The 18,902-nt window shown below is 43.3% G+C and overlaps 1 protein-coding gene across 1 annotated transcript in view; it reads left to right on the top strand.

Moving 5' to 3' along the window:
* The window catches only part of naaladl2 (N-acetylated alpha-linked acidic dipeptidase like 2), a 347,063-nt gene that overhangs the window by 302,431 nt on the left and 25,730 nt on the right, over positions 1-18,902 (top strand). The window contains exon 15 of the mRNA XM_080770411.1: positions 9,755-9,848. Coding sequence (XP_080626537.1) covers positions 9,755-9,848 — 94 coding nt within the window. The remainder of the gene's footprint in view (positions 1-9,754; positions 9,849-18,902) is intronic.

Here is an 18,902-nt window from a genome sequence, read left to right as displayed (position 1 = left end):
AGCCCCATGAAGTGAACGCAGTTTGCGTAACTCTGTCTATATCTAGGGCTCTGCACCATCCTATACACCGTAGCGACTGTGCCTGCGCCATCTATTCGGGTGCCATCCATGCAGTGTTACATAACTTAACTACAGTCAGCGTGTATATGGTTTATTCATGAGGCCTATTCTGGCCCAGAGAACAGGCTGTCCTGAATCGGAGGAGAAGCTCTCCGTCTCTCTGTGGACCGCTGGGAAAACAAGCTAACCAATGAGATCGCTGGCTTGGAACAGGATTGTACCTCTTCACTGACAAATATAAAGAAATAAACACAATGATGATCATCACACACGCGTCTCCCTTCAGCGTCTGCCTGATGCTCATCACCTCACTCTCTGTCATTCTCTCTCTCTCTCTCTCTCTCTCTCTCTCTCTCTCTCTCCCCCTCCCCATCTGTGCAAATGCATGGTGCACGTGTCTGAGTGTCAGAGTAAATAAATCTGTGTGCATATTTGTGCAGACCTACTCTGCATGATGCTGAGAGGTCATATATCTGCTATCTTCACCGTGTGTGCCTGTGTGTGTGTGTGTGTGTGTGTGTGTGTGTGTGTGTGTGTACGCGCACAAGCAAACATGCACGCGCACTGTAGTTAACACGTTGCCAGAGAACCCTTTGCTGTTAAAACGTCCATACCTTTATTTATTTCTCCACCATTCTGTCTCAATTTCCATATATTGCTCTCAACCAGTCACACTGCAGGGTAAACATATTCTGTGTGTGTGTGTGTGTGTGTGTGTGTGTGTGTGTGTGTGTGTGCTCGCTCGCTCGGTCTCTCAGCTTCTCTCAGTCCTCTATACTTATTACATTGTCACTTAGGCTCAGTTTCCATTGCATTCATGACTGTTAATGTACTGTAAAACCATTATCCCAACACACATAATACGTTGTATTATTTATTATTTGTCACAAAAGTGTCATACAACGTATTATTTGTGACATATTCTCTGTCACAATGACCGCACGCATGCACGCACGAGTGGAATAGTAAGAGAGTAGCGACACGCTTTAAACTCGCTGCAAAGCGGGTGCCTAAGGGCTATATAGTCCAAACATTGGAACTATCCCATTGAGGTAGAATGAGCACTTCCGCATTCCATTGTTACAATGGGAGTCAGCGCTAGTGTCGCCACTCTCTTACTACTAGATTACTCTGACACACACACACACACACACACACACAGTCACACACACACACACACACACACACACACACACCCCTCTCTTGATCTCTCTTCAACTCTATCTCTCTCTGCAATCTCCTGAAAGAGTAGAAGTAGCAGGAAGTCTTTAGCCCCAGCCATGGACCAAGGAAGAGGACAAGGAGAGCCAATGGTAAACCCTATTGGGAAATCCAGGCAAAAAATAATGGATTTTCAATATACAGTATATACAGTAAGCCAACTGTATCCGGCAGTACTTTGTCTCCTCATGTCTGCCATGTTCTTCGGTCTGCTCGTATACGTGTCTCCCCGCCTCGCAGTCACAGAGTGAGAATCAGGTTTTATGGTCACTATTACCAGAAACCATATGGCAGAGAATGGGGAAGGCAGCTAATAGGATATTTGACCAACTATATCGTAGGCCAGGGGTATTCAACTGGATTAGGCAGGGGGCCACAATTGTAAAATTATTTAAAAAGGGCACAAGCCCTTATGATTATTATTGTTTGCAAGCTGAGTCTATAATCGATGTGCAAGCTAGTCCAGTAGTCCTCTAGTCCTGTTGTCCAGCTGGTTTTCTCATTGGCTGATGTCCGGGCGGAAACGCACGACTCGGAACACAATAGTTTCCGCCTTAGATCATTTTGGTTCCTACCTAAACTACTGCGCTGAGACTGACAGTTATAGTGGATAACAATGGAGAGTCAGCCCAGGACAGGACTGATTGAAGATGGATGAATCACACACACACACACACACACACACACACACACACACACACACACACACACACACACACACACACACACACACACCCCTCTCTCTCTTCAACTCTGTCTCTCTCTCTCTCTCTCTCTCTCTCTCTCTCTCTCTCATGTACACAGATATATTCTCCCTGCAAAGGGCTGTCTGTTGAGTGCATGGTGTTGAAGACGAGGAAATAAAAGAGAAGTACCGTAATGAAAGAAAAGAGAGGACAGCATAGAGACACAGATGAGGTGGAGAAGAGAACAGAGACGACAAGGACTGCAGCGCCAGAGAAGTCTTTAATCCATTCTGGGCGGGAACCATCATTTTAAACTTTAGCTATTGAAAAATAGTTATTAGCTATTGTTGAAAAATCGTGAAAATGTGGCACTAATCTTTGAATATATATATTCTTTCAGAGCGAATGCTTTTAACTCATATCTTTGCTTCTGGGGGGACCCTGGAACAACATATTTTCAGATGGGGCTCCGTGGCCAAATACAGATAAATCTGGGGGTCCTTGACATGAAAAAGGTTGAGCACCACTGACGTTTTCAGAAAACTGCCGTGATTTAGAAGACATTTGTAGAATCATTCTGGGGTCTAAATGAGTTAAACAGCCATGGATGAGAGACTAGGAAGACGAAGAGGAGTTGAGGCAGCCATGCTTATAATGAGCAGTCGTGGAAAGTACATTTACTTAAGTAATAAGTACTAATAGAATAGTTCCTTGTTCAGCACTTTGGTTGGCCTTTGGCTGTTGGAAATGTGCTAGAGTTTGATTTGATTTGATTAAGTACTGTACTTTAGTACAATTTTGAGGTATTTGTACTTTACTTGAGTATTTCCAATTTCCAGTAGTTTTACTTCTACTCCACCACATCTCTCGAACCAAATATTGTACAGTACTTGTAGGCTATACTCCACTACATCTATTTGATAACTTTATTTACTAGTTACTTTGTAGATTTTGATTATTTCAAAATATACAGTAACCACTTCAACCCTATACATCGTGGCAATTTGAAAATAGCCGATCTACAAGCTCACAGTGCGACACATTGTGAGCTTGTATAGATCCCATTTTTTTAAATAAATTTGTTATACATTTGAGAACTTGAAACGGGACATTGTGCATAATAGTACAGCTACTTTTACTTTTGGTACTCTTAAGTATATTTTGATACCAATACTTTTGTACTTTTACATCAAGCACATGTATTGTATGTCTACATTGCACTATTGTATTGATACAAAATACAAAATACAAACTACAACTAAATTTGAGTATGAAAATGAGGAAGAGAAGAAGCCAGAAATGGTTGAAATGAAGGATCTGGAGGGGAGATTGTTGGATCAAGCGGTTTGTGTTGTTCGAATCGACAGGAAAACATCCTCTGGCAAAAGGTCACTTGTGGGGGTGCTTCCTTAATGTCATCATATTAAAAATTTATACAGCAGCATGGATCTGAGTGGGAGCAAATCTGTAAGTGACATTTTGAGATGTGTGTCCTTTGCATGAGCGCTCTCACGTTGGCTGACACAAGCATCATGCGAATTTCTGGCAAGAGATGCGAATGGTAATAGTGTTATTATTATTCAAGTTGACCGAGGGCACTGTTTGCAGGTGGGAGGAGAGTTACAGACATGGACGTATAAGTGTGCATAGGCTGTCTTTCTTTGGCTAATAACACTTAATGACTCAAATGACTTCGTGTCTCTACCATATTATTGCCAAGTGTTGCGAAAACCGACTGCACCATTAAGCCAGAACTGGAATATTTGGCGGAAATATACAAATACAGTGAGAGACCATATGCCCTTCAGGCTTGGCCTCTCAAAAAGCCAATTTAAAATTCACAGCCTTCCAAATGTTACCTGCACTACAATGGTCTTGTTCCAAGTTCAACTCATTGTGCAAGACACTGAATCCCTATAATTGCTCACGATAAGCAAGTCGGTGCCTTGAATTAGAATGTCACGCACATTGTAAAGAAAAGGCAGACCTCTCACAGTGCTATTTACCATGTTGCTTCCTTGGTGGTCTTGAACTACCATGCAGTAAACGTTTTGGATCCACAGCAAGCACGCACACACACACATGCACGCACGCACATACGGACGCACGCACATACGGACGCACGCTGCTATCTTTTCAAGGCTTCGAGTTGACAGCAGAAGAAGGTCTAATCCCAGACAGATTTAGCCTGACACATTAAGGTTAACATCAAGGGGAAGAGGGGGAGACGAGCAATGGTCCAGACTGCTTTCTGCTGTCACTCTGCTCCCACTCACACATATTCCCTCACTTTAATTCTCTTACTCGTTCTATTGTCACAGCCAGCGCCTTTCTGCCTCTCCTCACTTATCATTTTCTCACTCTCTTTTCACATCTCTTCGTCTGCCCTCCCTCCCTCCCTCCTCCTCCTCCCCGCCACCGGCTCCTATCTCTTCCCTCGGCTCGGTGAGAGAGGACCCAGAAATAAGGCCATAAATAAGAAATCAACGGCCTTTTCTGTCCTGCCGCATTACAGGTTTTTGACGTATGCTTTCTGCAGTAGTATTACTCACCAGCCTCAAATCAATGGTCTAATCTTTTCCTCTGCCAGATTGATTTCCTTGGCAGCGACGGCAGAGCAGAGCAAAACAGCCCTTATTCGCTGTAGTGTAGAGACCATTTTCTACACGAAAGCAGCATTAACCCATTTAGGAATGAGACCATGATTCTACAAATGTCTTCTGAATCGTGACAGTTTTCTAAAACCAGTGGTTCTCAAAGTATGTTTTTTGCCGCCGGACCCCAACCCCAACGTTTGCCGTGAAAGAATGTGTATTGAAAGAATTGCACACATTTTCACGACTTTTCAAAAAGAGCCGATCTACAAGCTCGTAGCGCGGCACTCGATGGCCTGCTATGAGCTTGTAGATCGGCTCTTTTTTCAACAGCTAAAGTTAAAGCGACACGGATGCGTTCCGGTCCTAAAGGGATTAAATAAGGAGAGGGAATCCTTCACCAGAATGTTGTCTGCTGGATATTCCGCTTGTCAAGACGTTGACTGATGCCTAATGGCAGACTTTAACTTGTGCTGTAACTTACTACAGTATATGTATTCAGTAATATGTATGAATAATACAAACTACAAGTTATCATAAAGACGCTAATGATTCGATCTCTTAGGGGTTATGACACGCAATATCATGTATTATTTATTAAATTCTTATTTCTGAGGTCGTTATGCAAGTATGCATTCATATTCCTATATTACCAGGAAGGAGGGCGAGAAGCGACCTCGGCCTAAAGGGTGACAGCTGCTTAGCGCTGGCGCTTTGGAATGGGGGGGGGTTCAGTTCAACATGTCTGCCTGAGTGACAGCAGACTGCTGGCGCTTTGGAATGGGGGGGTTCAGTTCAACATGTCTGCCTGAGTGACAGCAGACTGCTGGCGCTTTGGAATGGGGGGGTTCAGTTCAACATGTCTGCCTGAGTGACAGCAGACTGCTGGCGCTTTGGAATGGGGGGGTTCAGTTCAACATGTCTGCCTGAGTGACAGCATACTGCTGGCGCTTTGGAATGGGGGGGTTCAGTTCAACATGTCTGCCTGAGTGACAGCAGACTGCTGGCGCTTTGGAATGGGGGGGTTCAGTTCAACATGTCTGCCTGAGTGACAGCATACTGCTGGCGCTTTGGAATGGGGGGGTTCAGTTCAACATGTCTGCCTGAGTGACAGCATACTGCTGGCGCTTTGGAATGGGGGGGTTCAGTTCAACATGTCTGCCTGAGTGACAGCAGACTGCTGGCGCTTTGGAATGGGGGGGTTCAGTTCAACATGTCTGCCTGAGTGACAGCAGACTGCTGGCGCTTTGGAATGGGGGGGTTCAGTTCAACATGTCTGCCTGAGTGACAGCAGACTGCTGGCGCTTTGGAATGGGGGGGTTCAGTTCAACATGTCTGCCTGAGTGACAGCAGACTGCTGGCACTTTGGAATGGGGGGGTTCAGTTCAACATGTCTGCCTGAGTGACAGCAGACTGCTGGCGCTTTGGAATGGGGGGGTTCAGTTCAACATGTCTGCCTGAGTGACAGCAGACTGCTGGCGCTTTGGAATGGGTGGGTTCAGTTCAACATGTCTGCCTGAGTGACAGCAGACTGCTGGCGCTTTGGCATGAGGGGTAATATCTTAATTTTCTGGCCTGTTGGCTCATTTGGGTGGGAAGTTGGGAACCCCTTTTGGTGTTTTAAGCATTGTTATACTTTAGCCATTGAAAAATAGCAGATCTACAAGCTTTTGAACATTTTGATTTGAAAGATCGTGAAAATGTGTCGCAAATCTTTGAATCTAGTATTCTTTCAGAGGGAACGTTTTTCACTCAAATCTTTGCTTCTGGGGGGGGTCCCTGGAACAACATATTTTGAGATGGGGGTCGGAGGCCAATTACATATAATTTTTGGGGGTCCTTCATGTGAGAATGTTTGAGAACGACTGTGTTTTTCTGAAAACTGTCAGGATTTAGAAGACATTAGAATCGTCCTCTAATTGGGTTAATATTGATGACATCCTTGTTGATGTCACATGCTCCATCCCTGATGATGTCACGTGATGTCACGTGCTCCATCCCCGATGATGTCACGTGATGTCACGTGTCCTGTCACCCCGACCAACCAACACACACACACACACACACACACACTGACGGGAAACACACAATTCTATAGTTAACTGCAACCTTCGGTCGTTTTGTAAAGCATACATTATTGAGATGATGAGATGAGATGAGATACACTTTATTGTCTTTATTGTCTAGACTTTAATCTGTCTTGGGCAAAAGTGCAGTAGTACGTCAACACACACAGACAATACACAATAGCAGCATTGTACAATCATTGGAGAGAGTATTCACAAGGTATAGTATCACAAAAGTAACACAAGATAAGAACAGTGCAAATTTGCAATCAGAAAGTATGAATATAAAAAGTACAAAAGAGTAATTCACCAGGTATTAGAGAGTATTCACAAGGCATGGTATCACAGAGTATCACAAGAGAACAATAAGTTAAGTAACAGACCAAGGTCAAGAAGTCCCAACCCCACTAAGAGCTATGAACTCTATCATCATAACCTTTATTTAAACTCAGAGAACAATTGAGGGGCAGGCCCTCATTTTCAATGTAGCCGAAATACAAAACAAAAAATCAACAACATACACTAAATACAGCAATATCAAATATATAAATTGTAAAAAAAAACAGTTACATTGTTGAGTAAAAGTGCTAGAAATCGTAAAAACTAAAGGGCATCTATATTGTCCCTTAACTACTGTATAGTATGGTTTATTATTATGAAATTAGTATGCAATGCCTAAGCCTTTTGTTTTGTTTTCCCTCCAGGGCAGAAAGTTGAATTCCAGGCAATGGAGGCAAATACTAAGCAAGTCAATCCGTTTTAAGCTCCTGTTACTAACTCTGCAGTCAGAGTTCAGTTTGAATGAATGTAGAATTGTGCAGGATTTGCATGCATTTGAGAGAGCTTAATTTAATGTTATTTTATGAAGAAAAATCCGCTCTCTCACACTTATGCCAGTGTGCCAGTGATCACCCTTCACTGTGCCAATGTTGGCACCCGTGCCTAAGGTTCCACACGATTAGATATTTTTTTGCACAAAAGCATTAACTGCACTTTGGAGAGCATTGGAGTACAATGTAAATCGGTCAGTGTGATTTTCTGCCACACTGACGCTCCATTCTCTCACATTTAATTCCCCTATTTTCACGTGTCAGAAGAAGCCACCCAGGAGTATACAGTACCCGTTTTATATGCTAAAATGGTCTGCATTTATAACAGCCTTTATATCCAAAACATTGCACACAATGTGCGTCGTGTTCACCCACGCATTCGTTGCGGAGGCAACCATGCATGCAGGGCAACCAACCCTGTTCCCGCTCCACTGTAACTCTTGAGCCACTGCAGCCGCCCACAATCATACTGTATGTATGTACACGTCGTTGCAGCATCTGGGAGAGAAAAGAACACAACTGGAAACATGTGCTCCACGGAGCGCTATCTCTATACCCAGCCTTAAGCCTTGCGTTGCGATGCTAATATACCACTGCGCTTCTAGCAGTCCGCCTCGGGGCATATGCAAATGCAATCGGGGCGGATGAAGTCTGGCCGCGCCAGGCTAACCCAGCCTGCCCTGCAGGGTCGTGTATGTCGTGGGTTGGTAGAATAGAACGATTCAAAGTTCTATTGGATGACCTAAGGGTCAGTTCGACCTATTGGTGCAGCTGGTAAAGTATAAGCTGTGGCCATGAGACTGATTTGAACATTTTAAATTAAAAAAGGGTTTTCTTGCCCTATACTGGCCGCATTCACGAAAAGTGGATTTTTCAGTGGATTTGTGAGTTTAGCTCCAGACAGTCAGACACGCACGCACACGCCTAGTGGAGATAAATGAATATAATTAGACTACGATTGTCACAGCTGACAGCTCTGCATGGTCACAACAGTGTACTCTGTGTCACTTTTATTGAATCCGCTCTTCATATTTCACAGACAGTGCTTGCCTCGTCCCACATAATGTTGTTCTCCTCACTGTCCCTCCTTGCTAGCGAGAGGGCAGAGGCCCGAATGAGTTCTGAGACTCTTTCTTGACCTTACTCAGCACCGAAGTACCTCTGGTAGTCTGCTGTTCCTTCTCACTCCATTCTGCCCTATGGCCTTTCCCCTCCATGCGGGGATCGGGTAGCGCGTGCGTGTGTGCGTGCGTGCGTGCGTGCGTGCGTGCGTGCGTGCGTGTGTGCGTGCGTGCGTGTGTCAATATCTGTGGACAGATGAACTGAGGTCACCGTCTAAGAGACGGCTCACATCCAGACAGACAATAGGCTTGTTGGACAGTGGGTCAAATGGAGGACACACAGCACACAGTACACACACACACACACACACACACAGACACATGCACGCGCATACAGACATGACTTTTGTGTGCGTCCTGACCTTTACTTTAGATTTGTCTGCCCGTTGTGCCACAAGCCATAGATAAAATATGTTCGGATCACAGTAACTGCTGGTGGCTGTGCAATATAGATCTACTGTACGTATACTAGGTATTTGTGGATATTTAATGTAGCCTGTATAATCATACAGTATACAGTGTATAACTGTATACTGTATGTTTAAGGTAGGCATTAATAAATGTCTTCTAAATCCTGACAGTTTTTTTAAATACCCATGTTTCTATCTCAGTGGTTCTCAACTATTTCATGTCAAGGACCCCAAAAACGATATGTAATTGGCTGCCGACCCCCATCTGAAAAAATATGTTATTCCAGGAACCCCTCATCAGAAGCAAAGATTGGCGTTAAAAACGTTCGGTCAAAGATTTGTGCCACGTTTTCACGATTTTTCTAATAGCAGACCTAAGCTCATAGCGCGGCACTATGAGCTTGCAGATCTGCAATTTTTCAAATTCAATAGCTAAAGTATAACATGATGCTTTTAACACCAAAAGGGGTTCCCGTCTAGAATGGGTTAAATATACAAAGACATCACTGACATGTCTTTTCTTTTTTTCCTTTCCAAAGAATTTACAAAATTGCGGAAGCAGTCACAAAGTGACGTGTTGTAAGCTTGTAGATGCAACTAATTTCTGCTATGGACATTTTTCAACAGGAAACGATTGATCATTGTTCATTTTTCTCAAATAGGTTTAGGTGATATTATGTAACAATTATGACAGGCCTGCTATAGTGTACATACTGTACATATACTCCGCCATATCATGTTTTATCGTTTGCTTTCTTTTCCACAGATGACAGCCGAGGCCATTCTTCGTCTCATCAATGATCCCGTGCTGCCCTTCTATCCTCTCGATATTGCACTGGACGTACAGAACAAACTCAGAGGTAGGAGTGATAATGGTTGATGATGATGGTGATGAATTTGGAGAAGTAGGTTGGGAGTGGTTTGGTGTCTGTATCAGCCGGTGTTGAATCTGTAACACGCAGGAATCTGTCCCCGTTATAATGCGCTATAGACCCCTGGGAGATGGATTCTGTCCCCGTTATAATGCGCTATAGACCCCTGGGAGATGGATTCTGTCCCCGTTACAATGTGCTATAGACCCCTGGGAGATGGAATCTGTCCCCGTTACAATGCGCTAGACCCCTGGGAGATGGAATCTGTCCCCGTTACAATGCGCTATAGACCCCTGGGAGATGGAATCTGTCCCCGTTGTAATGTGCTAGACCCCTGGGAGATGGAATCTGTCCCCGTTGTAATGTGCTAGACCCCTGGGAGATGGAATCTGTCCCCGTTACAATGTGCTAGACCCCTGGGAGATGGAATATGTCCCCGTTACAATGCGCTAGACCCCTGGGAGATGGATTCTGTCCCCGTTACAATGCGCTAGACCCCTGGGAGATGGAATCTGTCCCCGTTACAATGTGCTAGACCCCTGGGAGATTGAATCTGTCCCCGTTACAATGTGCTAGACCCCTGGGAGATGGAATATGTCCCCGTTACAATGCGCTAGACCCCTGGGAGATGGAATATGTCCCCGTTACAATGCGCTAGACCCCTTGGAGATGGATTGCTGAGGTGGAGCGCCACACGCCCACACCTACCATCAGCTCCCATGCACTTCCATTCCAGCATGACTTGCCGCACCCAAGCCGTGCTACTCACACGCTGAGTTGGCGGTGCCCTGGATCGAACCCATGCACTTGTGGTCCAAAGAGCTCTACCGACTGAGCTACGCTGAGCGGACACGATGACTTTGAAGTTATGTGTTGAATATTGAAGCAGACAATGTTGACGGGACAGAGGAGGATGGTGAGGATGAATGTGTTAAGATGGTCTTCCATTCAGTCCATGTGGGTCTGGGACATATAGCACCGTCTGCAGCACAGTCTGCAGCACAGTCTGCAGCCTACAGAGTCTGTACTGGACTCTGGCACTATCACAGTGTGCGTTTTATGCAGTGACATAATTCATCTCCACTGTCCAGGCAAAAGCTAGAGCACAAACACTACGCACGCATGCACGCACGCATGCACGCAGCGACCCTCTCTTCCCTAAGAATTTAGATTGGCTTGGTGTTTAGATGAACATATTGATCTCCTCTCTCGCACCTCATCATAATTCCACAGCACAGTGGCCTTGAGGTGTGTAATATTCAAATGAACCGGTCGCCGTCTTTCTTGATTCCTCACTCCAACATTCATATCCAGCCCTGTAGTACTCTCCATTCTTCTCTCTTTCTCAAATGTACTCTCATACTTTTTGCTTAGCATCCTCCCTCCCTCCATCCCCATAGCTCTGTCTTTTTTTCTTGTCTCTCTCTTCTTTCCACTCTTCCCCCTGCTCTTTTCTCTCTCTCTCTCTCTCTCTCTCTCTCTCTCTCTCTCTCTCTCTCTCTCTCTCTCTCTCATTCTGTCTTTTCATCCCTCTGTCATTCAGTTCTTTAGTGGCTGAGCTGCAGTGTTGATTTCATCGACTAATACTATGACAAAAAATATATATATATATATATTGACAGTTTTGTCAACAAATAAAAACTAGACTAGAATGTTAGGAACGTACTAGTGGATAAGAGATCCAGTCATTTTACACTTTGTTGCATGCTGAAAATAGCTGATCTGCAGCCGAGTGTCAGGTTTAACTCATTATGTGCCCGGGTTTATAGCGATTTATCACCTACCTTTGAGAAATGACAGAATACTTTTGCGTCGCTCAAGTGCTCTCAAATGACGCACACGGATGTTGTAGGATTGGGAAAAAAACCTAATTCAGGTCAAACCTTGGGTCCTTGATATTTAACTGGTCGAGAATCACTGCTAGAGCCGTAAAGATCTTCTCTTATGGGGGTCCTTGGCGTATATATTTTCTAATGGAGTGTCTGCGCGCTGATTAGTGTCAATTTGGGGGTCCTTGACATGAAGTCGTTTGAGAACCACTGCCATAGGTTAGAGAACAGCGCCCTCCAGTGTAAAAGTCGTCAAAGACGTCATGGGCACAGAATGAAAACATGCAGAGATGTAAGCACATCGACAGGCTGGGTGCTGCAGGGCTACAGAGACTTCAGTAGATGATGGATGGAGAGAGCCTGCACGCCATAGGTAGAAAAATACTTTCTTTATTGACATTTCTTACAGAGCCAGAATGGAAACATGCAGCGACAGCTTCTTACAGAGCCAGAATGGAAACATGCAGGGACAGCTTCTTACAGAGCCAGAATGGAAACATGCAGGGACAGTTTCTTACAGAGCCAGAATGGAAACATGCAGCGACAGCTTCTTACAGAGCCAGAATGGAAACATGCAGGGACAGCTTCTTACAGAGCCAGAATGGAAACATGCAGCGACAGCTTCTTACAGAGCCAGAATGGAAACATGCAGGGACAGCTTCTTACAGAGCCAGAATGGAAACATGCAGGGATATAAGCTTCTTTACAGAGCCAGTAGAGCTGCTGTACCTTGCTCCACATTAGTCAATCTGAGTCAAAGATGCAAAGAAAGAGAGAGGAAAAATGGAGAGAGGCTATACAGGCAGGTGAGCAGTAATGATCAGTCACCTCTTTTCTCTCTCTCTCTCTCTCTCTCTCTCTCTCTCTCTCTCTCTCTCAGGTCATAATCTGTCCATTAGTCTCAGACAGGGAAGCGTATCCACTCCATCTAGGCCTTAATGGGACTGTGCTTACAAGCTTAGACAGGGCCAGCAGACCTGAGCGATTGAACGACTGTCTTAGTGGTACAATGAATGAGCCGAGCAGATACATATTGGTGATGCAGGGTGTCCTTTTTTTCCCCACACATGCACACCACAAAGCGTGAGAAGAAACCCACTCACTCTCTCTCTCTCCGACACACGCGCACGCACGTGCATAAACATGAAGAGCTAGTCACATTAGATCTGTTGATGGTGCCTGGGGGATGTGGATATAACTCTAATGTCAATGATTCATGCGCACATTTATAATGTCCGTATGTACACATTATTTTGTACTATACTACAAATTACCTTGAACTGTCTCTGAATACAAGATGAATGCAGATCAACAACTAATAAATATGAACCGATTTGTTTCTATTCTATATCCTCCATATTTTAGATTAATTCAGGGGATCCTCCCAACGCTTAGTCTGCGCATCTGTGCGTAACATTTATATTGTCAGTTCTGGTTTATTTTAACTGCTTTTAACTGTAACTGTCTGCACAATCATATAAGACATAGATAGGATGACAATCTTCAGTTGTCCATAACATTCTCAGATGAAAAGAAAGGATGGCCATGCGTTCTAAGGTGAATTGTAGGAGGACACATCACTGTAGCAGCAGCAGCAGCTCATTATGGACTGAGTTGAGAAGTAGGGTAATGAAAACATACAGTACAGATGAAAGATTATTACACCAACGTAATATGTCATCGCCATAACTACATTAACTCATTTACCGCTGACAGCCCCATCTGGTGTCTGAAAAGTGTACTCCAGCAGCGCCAGCCAGCCATTTAATACGGTGAGATTCTTAAGCCCAAACCACACCAACGGGTCGGGTTGGGACAAAACCACACCAATGCAACTCATTGAGTTGCAATGAGTTGCATTGGTGTGGTTACTTACGTATTTATTGTAACTTCATCATTAATCACAATGTTTTGTAATTTTTAGACTAGTCATGTAGTCTCTGTTACAAAATAAATTTGTAAACATTTCAAAATAATACTGACATTTTTAGCTTGTGGCCCTTGTACTGTTGGGATTTTGCTGAGTGGCCCCTGAGCATCTTAAGTTGAGACTAATATCCACCCAGTGATAGTAGTATAGTATTGTTTTATGTGAGGCTAATACAATTACAACAATGCCACAACATGAATTCAGCACCATGGACAGAGTCACAGCGAGTCTCGATGCCACAACATGAATTCAGCACCATGGACAGAGTCACAGCTAGTCTCAATGCCACAACATGAATACAGCACCATGGACAGAGTCACAGCTAGCCTCAACAGCACCGTGGACAGAGTCACAGCTAGTCTCAATGCTACAACATGCATTCAGCACCATGGACAGAGTCACAGCTAGTCTCAATGCTACAACATGTATTCAGCACCATGGACAAAGTCACAGCTAGTCTCAATGCTACAACATGCATTCAGCACCATGGACAGAGTCACAGCTAGTCTCAATGCTACAACATGTATTCAGCACCATGGACAAAGTCACAGCTAATATCAATGCTACAACATTAATTCAGCACCATGGACAGAGTCACAGCTAGTCTCAATGCTACATGTATTCAGCACCATGGACAAAGTCACAGCTAGTCTCAATGCTACAACATGCATTCAGCACCATGGACAGAGTCACAGCTAGTCTCAATGCTACAACATGTATTCAGCACCATGGACAAAGTCACAGCTAATATCAATGCTACAACATTAATTCAGCACCATGGACAGAGTCACAGCTAGTCTCAATGCTACATGTATTCAGCACCATGGACAAAGTCACAGCTAATATCAATGCTACAACATTAATTCAGCACCATGGACAGAGTCACAGCTAGTCTCAATGCTACAACATTAATTCAGCACCATGGACCGCAAACCAGGCATACTTAATTTATTGGTGGGCGTGTCCACATAACAAAAACGACATTTTAACAAATACTGTGCTAGCTAATAGGGGCGGCAGTGGCTCAACGGTAGAGTGGGTGGTGGAACAGTCTGATCCCAGAGGTAGTGTCCAAGTGTCCTTGAGCAAGATGCCGAACCCTTCATTTCATGCCTTGCATAGTTTCCTCTGCCATCAGTGTGTTAATGTATGCACAATCTATGTAAAGTGCTTTGGATAAAAGTGCTATATAAGTATCATAATGTAGATCAATGAATAACTCAGTGAATAATCTATAAATAACTCAAATATATTATTCCTTAATTAATGTCATCTTTAATTTAATGTTATGTTTGTAAGTGCTACAGTACCTTTCAAGATGAAGGTTGTAATTCCAATTAAGCTGTATATTATGAGGCAAAGGGGAATAGTCTAGTGGAGATCTATATCGCCTTAAGCTATTTGTATAGACCGTAATACTCCACAGACATTATTAGTGGTAATTTTATTAGTGGTCTCACCTGTCAATTACTCTTGTGTGCATGCAATGCATACAGTATGTGTGCATATGTTTCTGGCTACGCGGCTGATGACTTGATTAATGATTTATACCAGTACACAAATATTTATCCTTTAGCGTATTTGGTGGACCACATAGACATTTTGAGCTTGTAGATCGGCTTTTTTTGCTATATTCGAATTGGAATCTTTAATTATTTTTTGCTCTTTTTGAATTAGAATCCTGAAAATGTTTATGTAATTTCAAATGCCTTTAATTACACTTGTGTTGAGCATTGAGCTACTAACATAGACTGAAGTAATTAAAGCGGGTCATGTTTGCAATGTGTTGTGGAATTGTAACAGCTGAAACCGATATTATAACAGTATTCTTTACATTAACCTGAGGGCCACATTAAGTGAAGATGGGGGACGTATGTGGCCCCCGGGCCGCCAGGTGCCCACCCCTGGTCTAGTCAGTTAGTGCCAGTGATTCTGCTGCTGTGATTATTTCAATCTCACAGAGTTGAAGCAGAGTTGTTCGAGGAGGGACTGTCCTCTGCCTTGGTTGCTTCACTTGAATCATGTTATGTCTTGTATAGCAACGTACAGCCTGTAGCCACTATCGTGTGGTCTTTATGTCTTTTCACTGTTCTAGTTAACTACTATATTATTACTTATCTTGCAGCAATGTCTGAAGAAACCATATACAAATAGGCTGTATATACTTTTATGCACAGCACCTGTACACAAGATGTAACGAAAACGTCAGTCTTTCTTGAACCTTGAACCTTTGCTTAACAATCACATTTAACCCTTTGTTAAACCCTGCCAGGGCTTTTTCCGTATATATTTAGGTAGTTTCATTTCCGCTAATTATTTTACTGCTAAGTACGAATATGTTCATACGCAGTAAAGCAGTAAAATAATTAAAGTATTAGTATGTCTGCATCATTGTCTGTGTGCAGCTACAGTAATTGTATGTTTTCAGTATATTGTACTGCTGTCTTTATGACGAGATGCATCTCAAGAATAAAAATTAATGTATATATATATATATATATATATAATATATATAAATATGCATGCGTGCGTGCGTGCGTGGTCTGTGGGTGCTTCCTATACCGTGGTGGGCCACTAGTTCTTAATGGATTCTTCAGACTTCAGACAGCCCAGATCAAGCAACCGGAACTAATTTGAAATCCTAAAAGTGAAAAGGAAAGAAAAAAAACTTTTTGTACAACTTTATGTTCTCCTCTTTTGCATCTGGCTTATTAAATATGCCTTTGGTGTATTCCGTTGTGACAAGAATCTTCATTAAACTGCGTATAGTTTCTCAGCAGTGAGATCCCTTTGGGCTTCAGATGGAAAGTAGTATCAAAGAAAGGTGGAACGGAGATAAACGCCAGCTCTGTGAATGAATGTCTATACGGCTGAATAGACCAATTAACCCATTTTGGCCTGACATCGAAATTAAAGAAATGTCTTCTAAATCATGACAGTTTTCTGAAATACCTATGTTTCAGTGCACGGTGCTCAATATTTCATGTCAAGGACCCCCAGAATTATCTGTATTTGGCCACGGACCACCAAAATATGTTGTTCCACGGACCCCTCAGAAGCAAAGATTTGAGTAAAAATATTCGCTCTGAAAGAATTCAATGATTTGAGCCACATTTTAATGATTTTTCAAAAAAAAAATGCAGATCTACAAGCTCGTAGTGTGGCACTCTGTGCTGCGCTATGAGCTTGTAGATCTGCTATCTGCAATCTTTCCAATGGCTAAAGTAGAACAGAATGCTTAAAACACCAAAATAAGTTCCCGCCCGAAATGGGTTAAAAGCATCTGGTGTGCACACAGCGCAACATCCATATTGTATACACATTAAAGTCTGAGTGTACAGATGGATTCATACACTCTTGGAATTGCAAATGGCTGAATTAACACAGAAGTTTTGCTATGTAATTTGGGCAATTACTGTACATACATACTGTACATGCATAATCACTTCAGGCTGAAACCTTCCATGCCCAAGACAAATGCTCTAAATGAACACCTATGTGTTCCAATGGACCCAATGTAGTTATTATTTAGTCACACTCTTGTTAATTAATACTGTAATAATAAAGCAAATCTACAGACAGACTTAACCACTTTATTTTCTCTTCAAAATCCTTTTTATTCCATAGTTGTTTTTGTTTTTTTAATATATATATATTTGTCCTATTTGGACATTTATGTCATATAGGTGAAAACAAAGTGAATATATATCAGATCTGCAAGCTCACAAGGCGTAGATCTGCTATTTCCACCCAATATTCACTTATTTTCCCTCAGTGTTTGCCTATACTGTGACATGCCCAGAACGGACAGGACGCTAGAGTTCATGTGATTAAAAAACACGTTGTGTTGTGAAGTGCAAGGAAACGCGATCTAGACTTGTTTTCCAAAACGGTGGTGTCGACTGTGGGTTTCCAGCCAGAGCAGACAACGTGTGGTTGACTGTTAGTGAACCCCCATAGAGACGCGTGAGCTTAAAGGTAGACGTTTTTTCTTGCAAAGTTCTTTGTTTTTGTGTGTTTTCTTAGCCCTCATTTGCTCAGAAGGACTCTTCACAGCTGTGCCCACACTTCTCAGGCACACACACATGCATACAAACACAAGCATAAACCCGTGCACAAGCATGTCCGTGTGTGGCGTGCACGCACAGCATACCGTCGCGCGAGCATGCTGCATACACACTCACAGTTCTACGCCCCCGCGTGTACAGAACTACACAGGCAGAAAGTCACACGCACTCGCATATACGTGCATGCACACTCACATTGCTCACACATACATATATCCCGCAGTGTCAGCCAAAGTGATGGATTACAACAATCGGACAGAATATTTCATAAGTCCCAGCTGGCTGTGAGGAGAGAAAGCCATTTAAATTTGAAGGAGACAAGAGCTCTCTGTCTATTTCGGTCCCTGCTGTCCCTTCCCTCCCTCTCGAGTCCCTTCCCGGCCTATACTGTGTCACACTTTCTCGTTCCCACTTATACACACAGATGCACACTATACATACAGTGTCCATTTACACAAGAAAGGAGAACACAGGGACTTAACCCATTCTGAACGGGAACCCCTTTTGGTGTTTTAAGCATTATGTTATGCTTTAGCTGTTGAAAAATAGCAGAACTACAAGCTCATAGCGCGGCACCGAGTGCCGCACTACGAGCTTGTAGGTCTGCTATTTTTGAAAAATAGTGAAAATGTGGCGCAAATCTTTGAATATATATTCTTTCAGAGCCAACGTCTTTAACTAAAATCTTTGCTTCTGGGAGGGTTCCTGGAACAATATATTTTCAGATGGGGGTCGGCGGCCAAATCCAGATATTTTTGGGGGTCCTTGACATGAAAAAGGTTGAGCACCACTGACATAGAAACATAGAAAACTGTGTAGGATTTAGAAGACATTTGTAGAATTGTCCTCAGGTAAAAATGTGTTAATGCAAACAGACGTGGCCCACTGGCGCGAGGTGTGGCATTGCACAGGTGAGGTGCAGGACGATGTCCTGAGGCATGGCGGAGTGGTTCTTTTCCTCGCCTGCGTGCGTCTGTGCATGTTGGTGATTCACCCTCATGCAGCCAAGGGGAAGGAGAGGCAATCAGCTTATTTTGGTGAAGAGGTGATTTCAGATTGTTATTGAAGGGACAGCCCCTTGAGATGCAGCATCTCATCTTCAAGAGGGACCCATAAACAAACAAAATACAAAAGAAGCATACTGTTCACAAATTCACAAAACATGCAGTACACAGACAAACAGATATACAAATACATACATATACATACATACATA

The sequence above is a fragment of the Protomyctophum bolini genome, assembly GCF_963924005.1.
Source record: "Protomyctophum bolini genome assembly, chromosome: 8".
Taxonomy (NCBI): domain Eukaryota; kingdom Metazoa; phylum Chordata; class Actinopteri; order Myctophiformes; family Myctophidae; genus Protomyctophum; species Protomyctophum bolini.
Note: the sequence above shows the minus strand (reverse complement) of the source record. Positions and strands in the feature narration are given on the sequence as shown.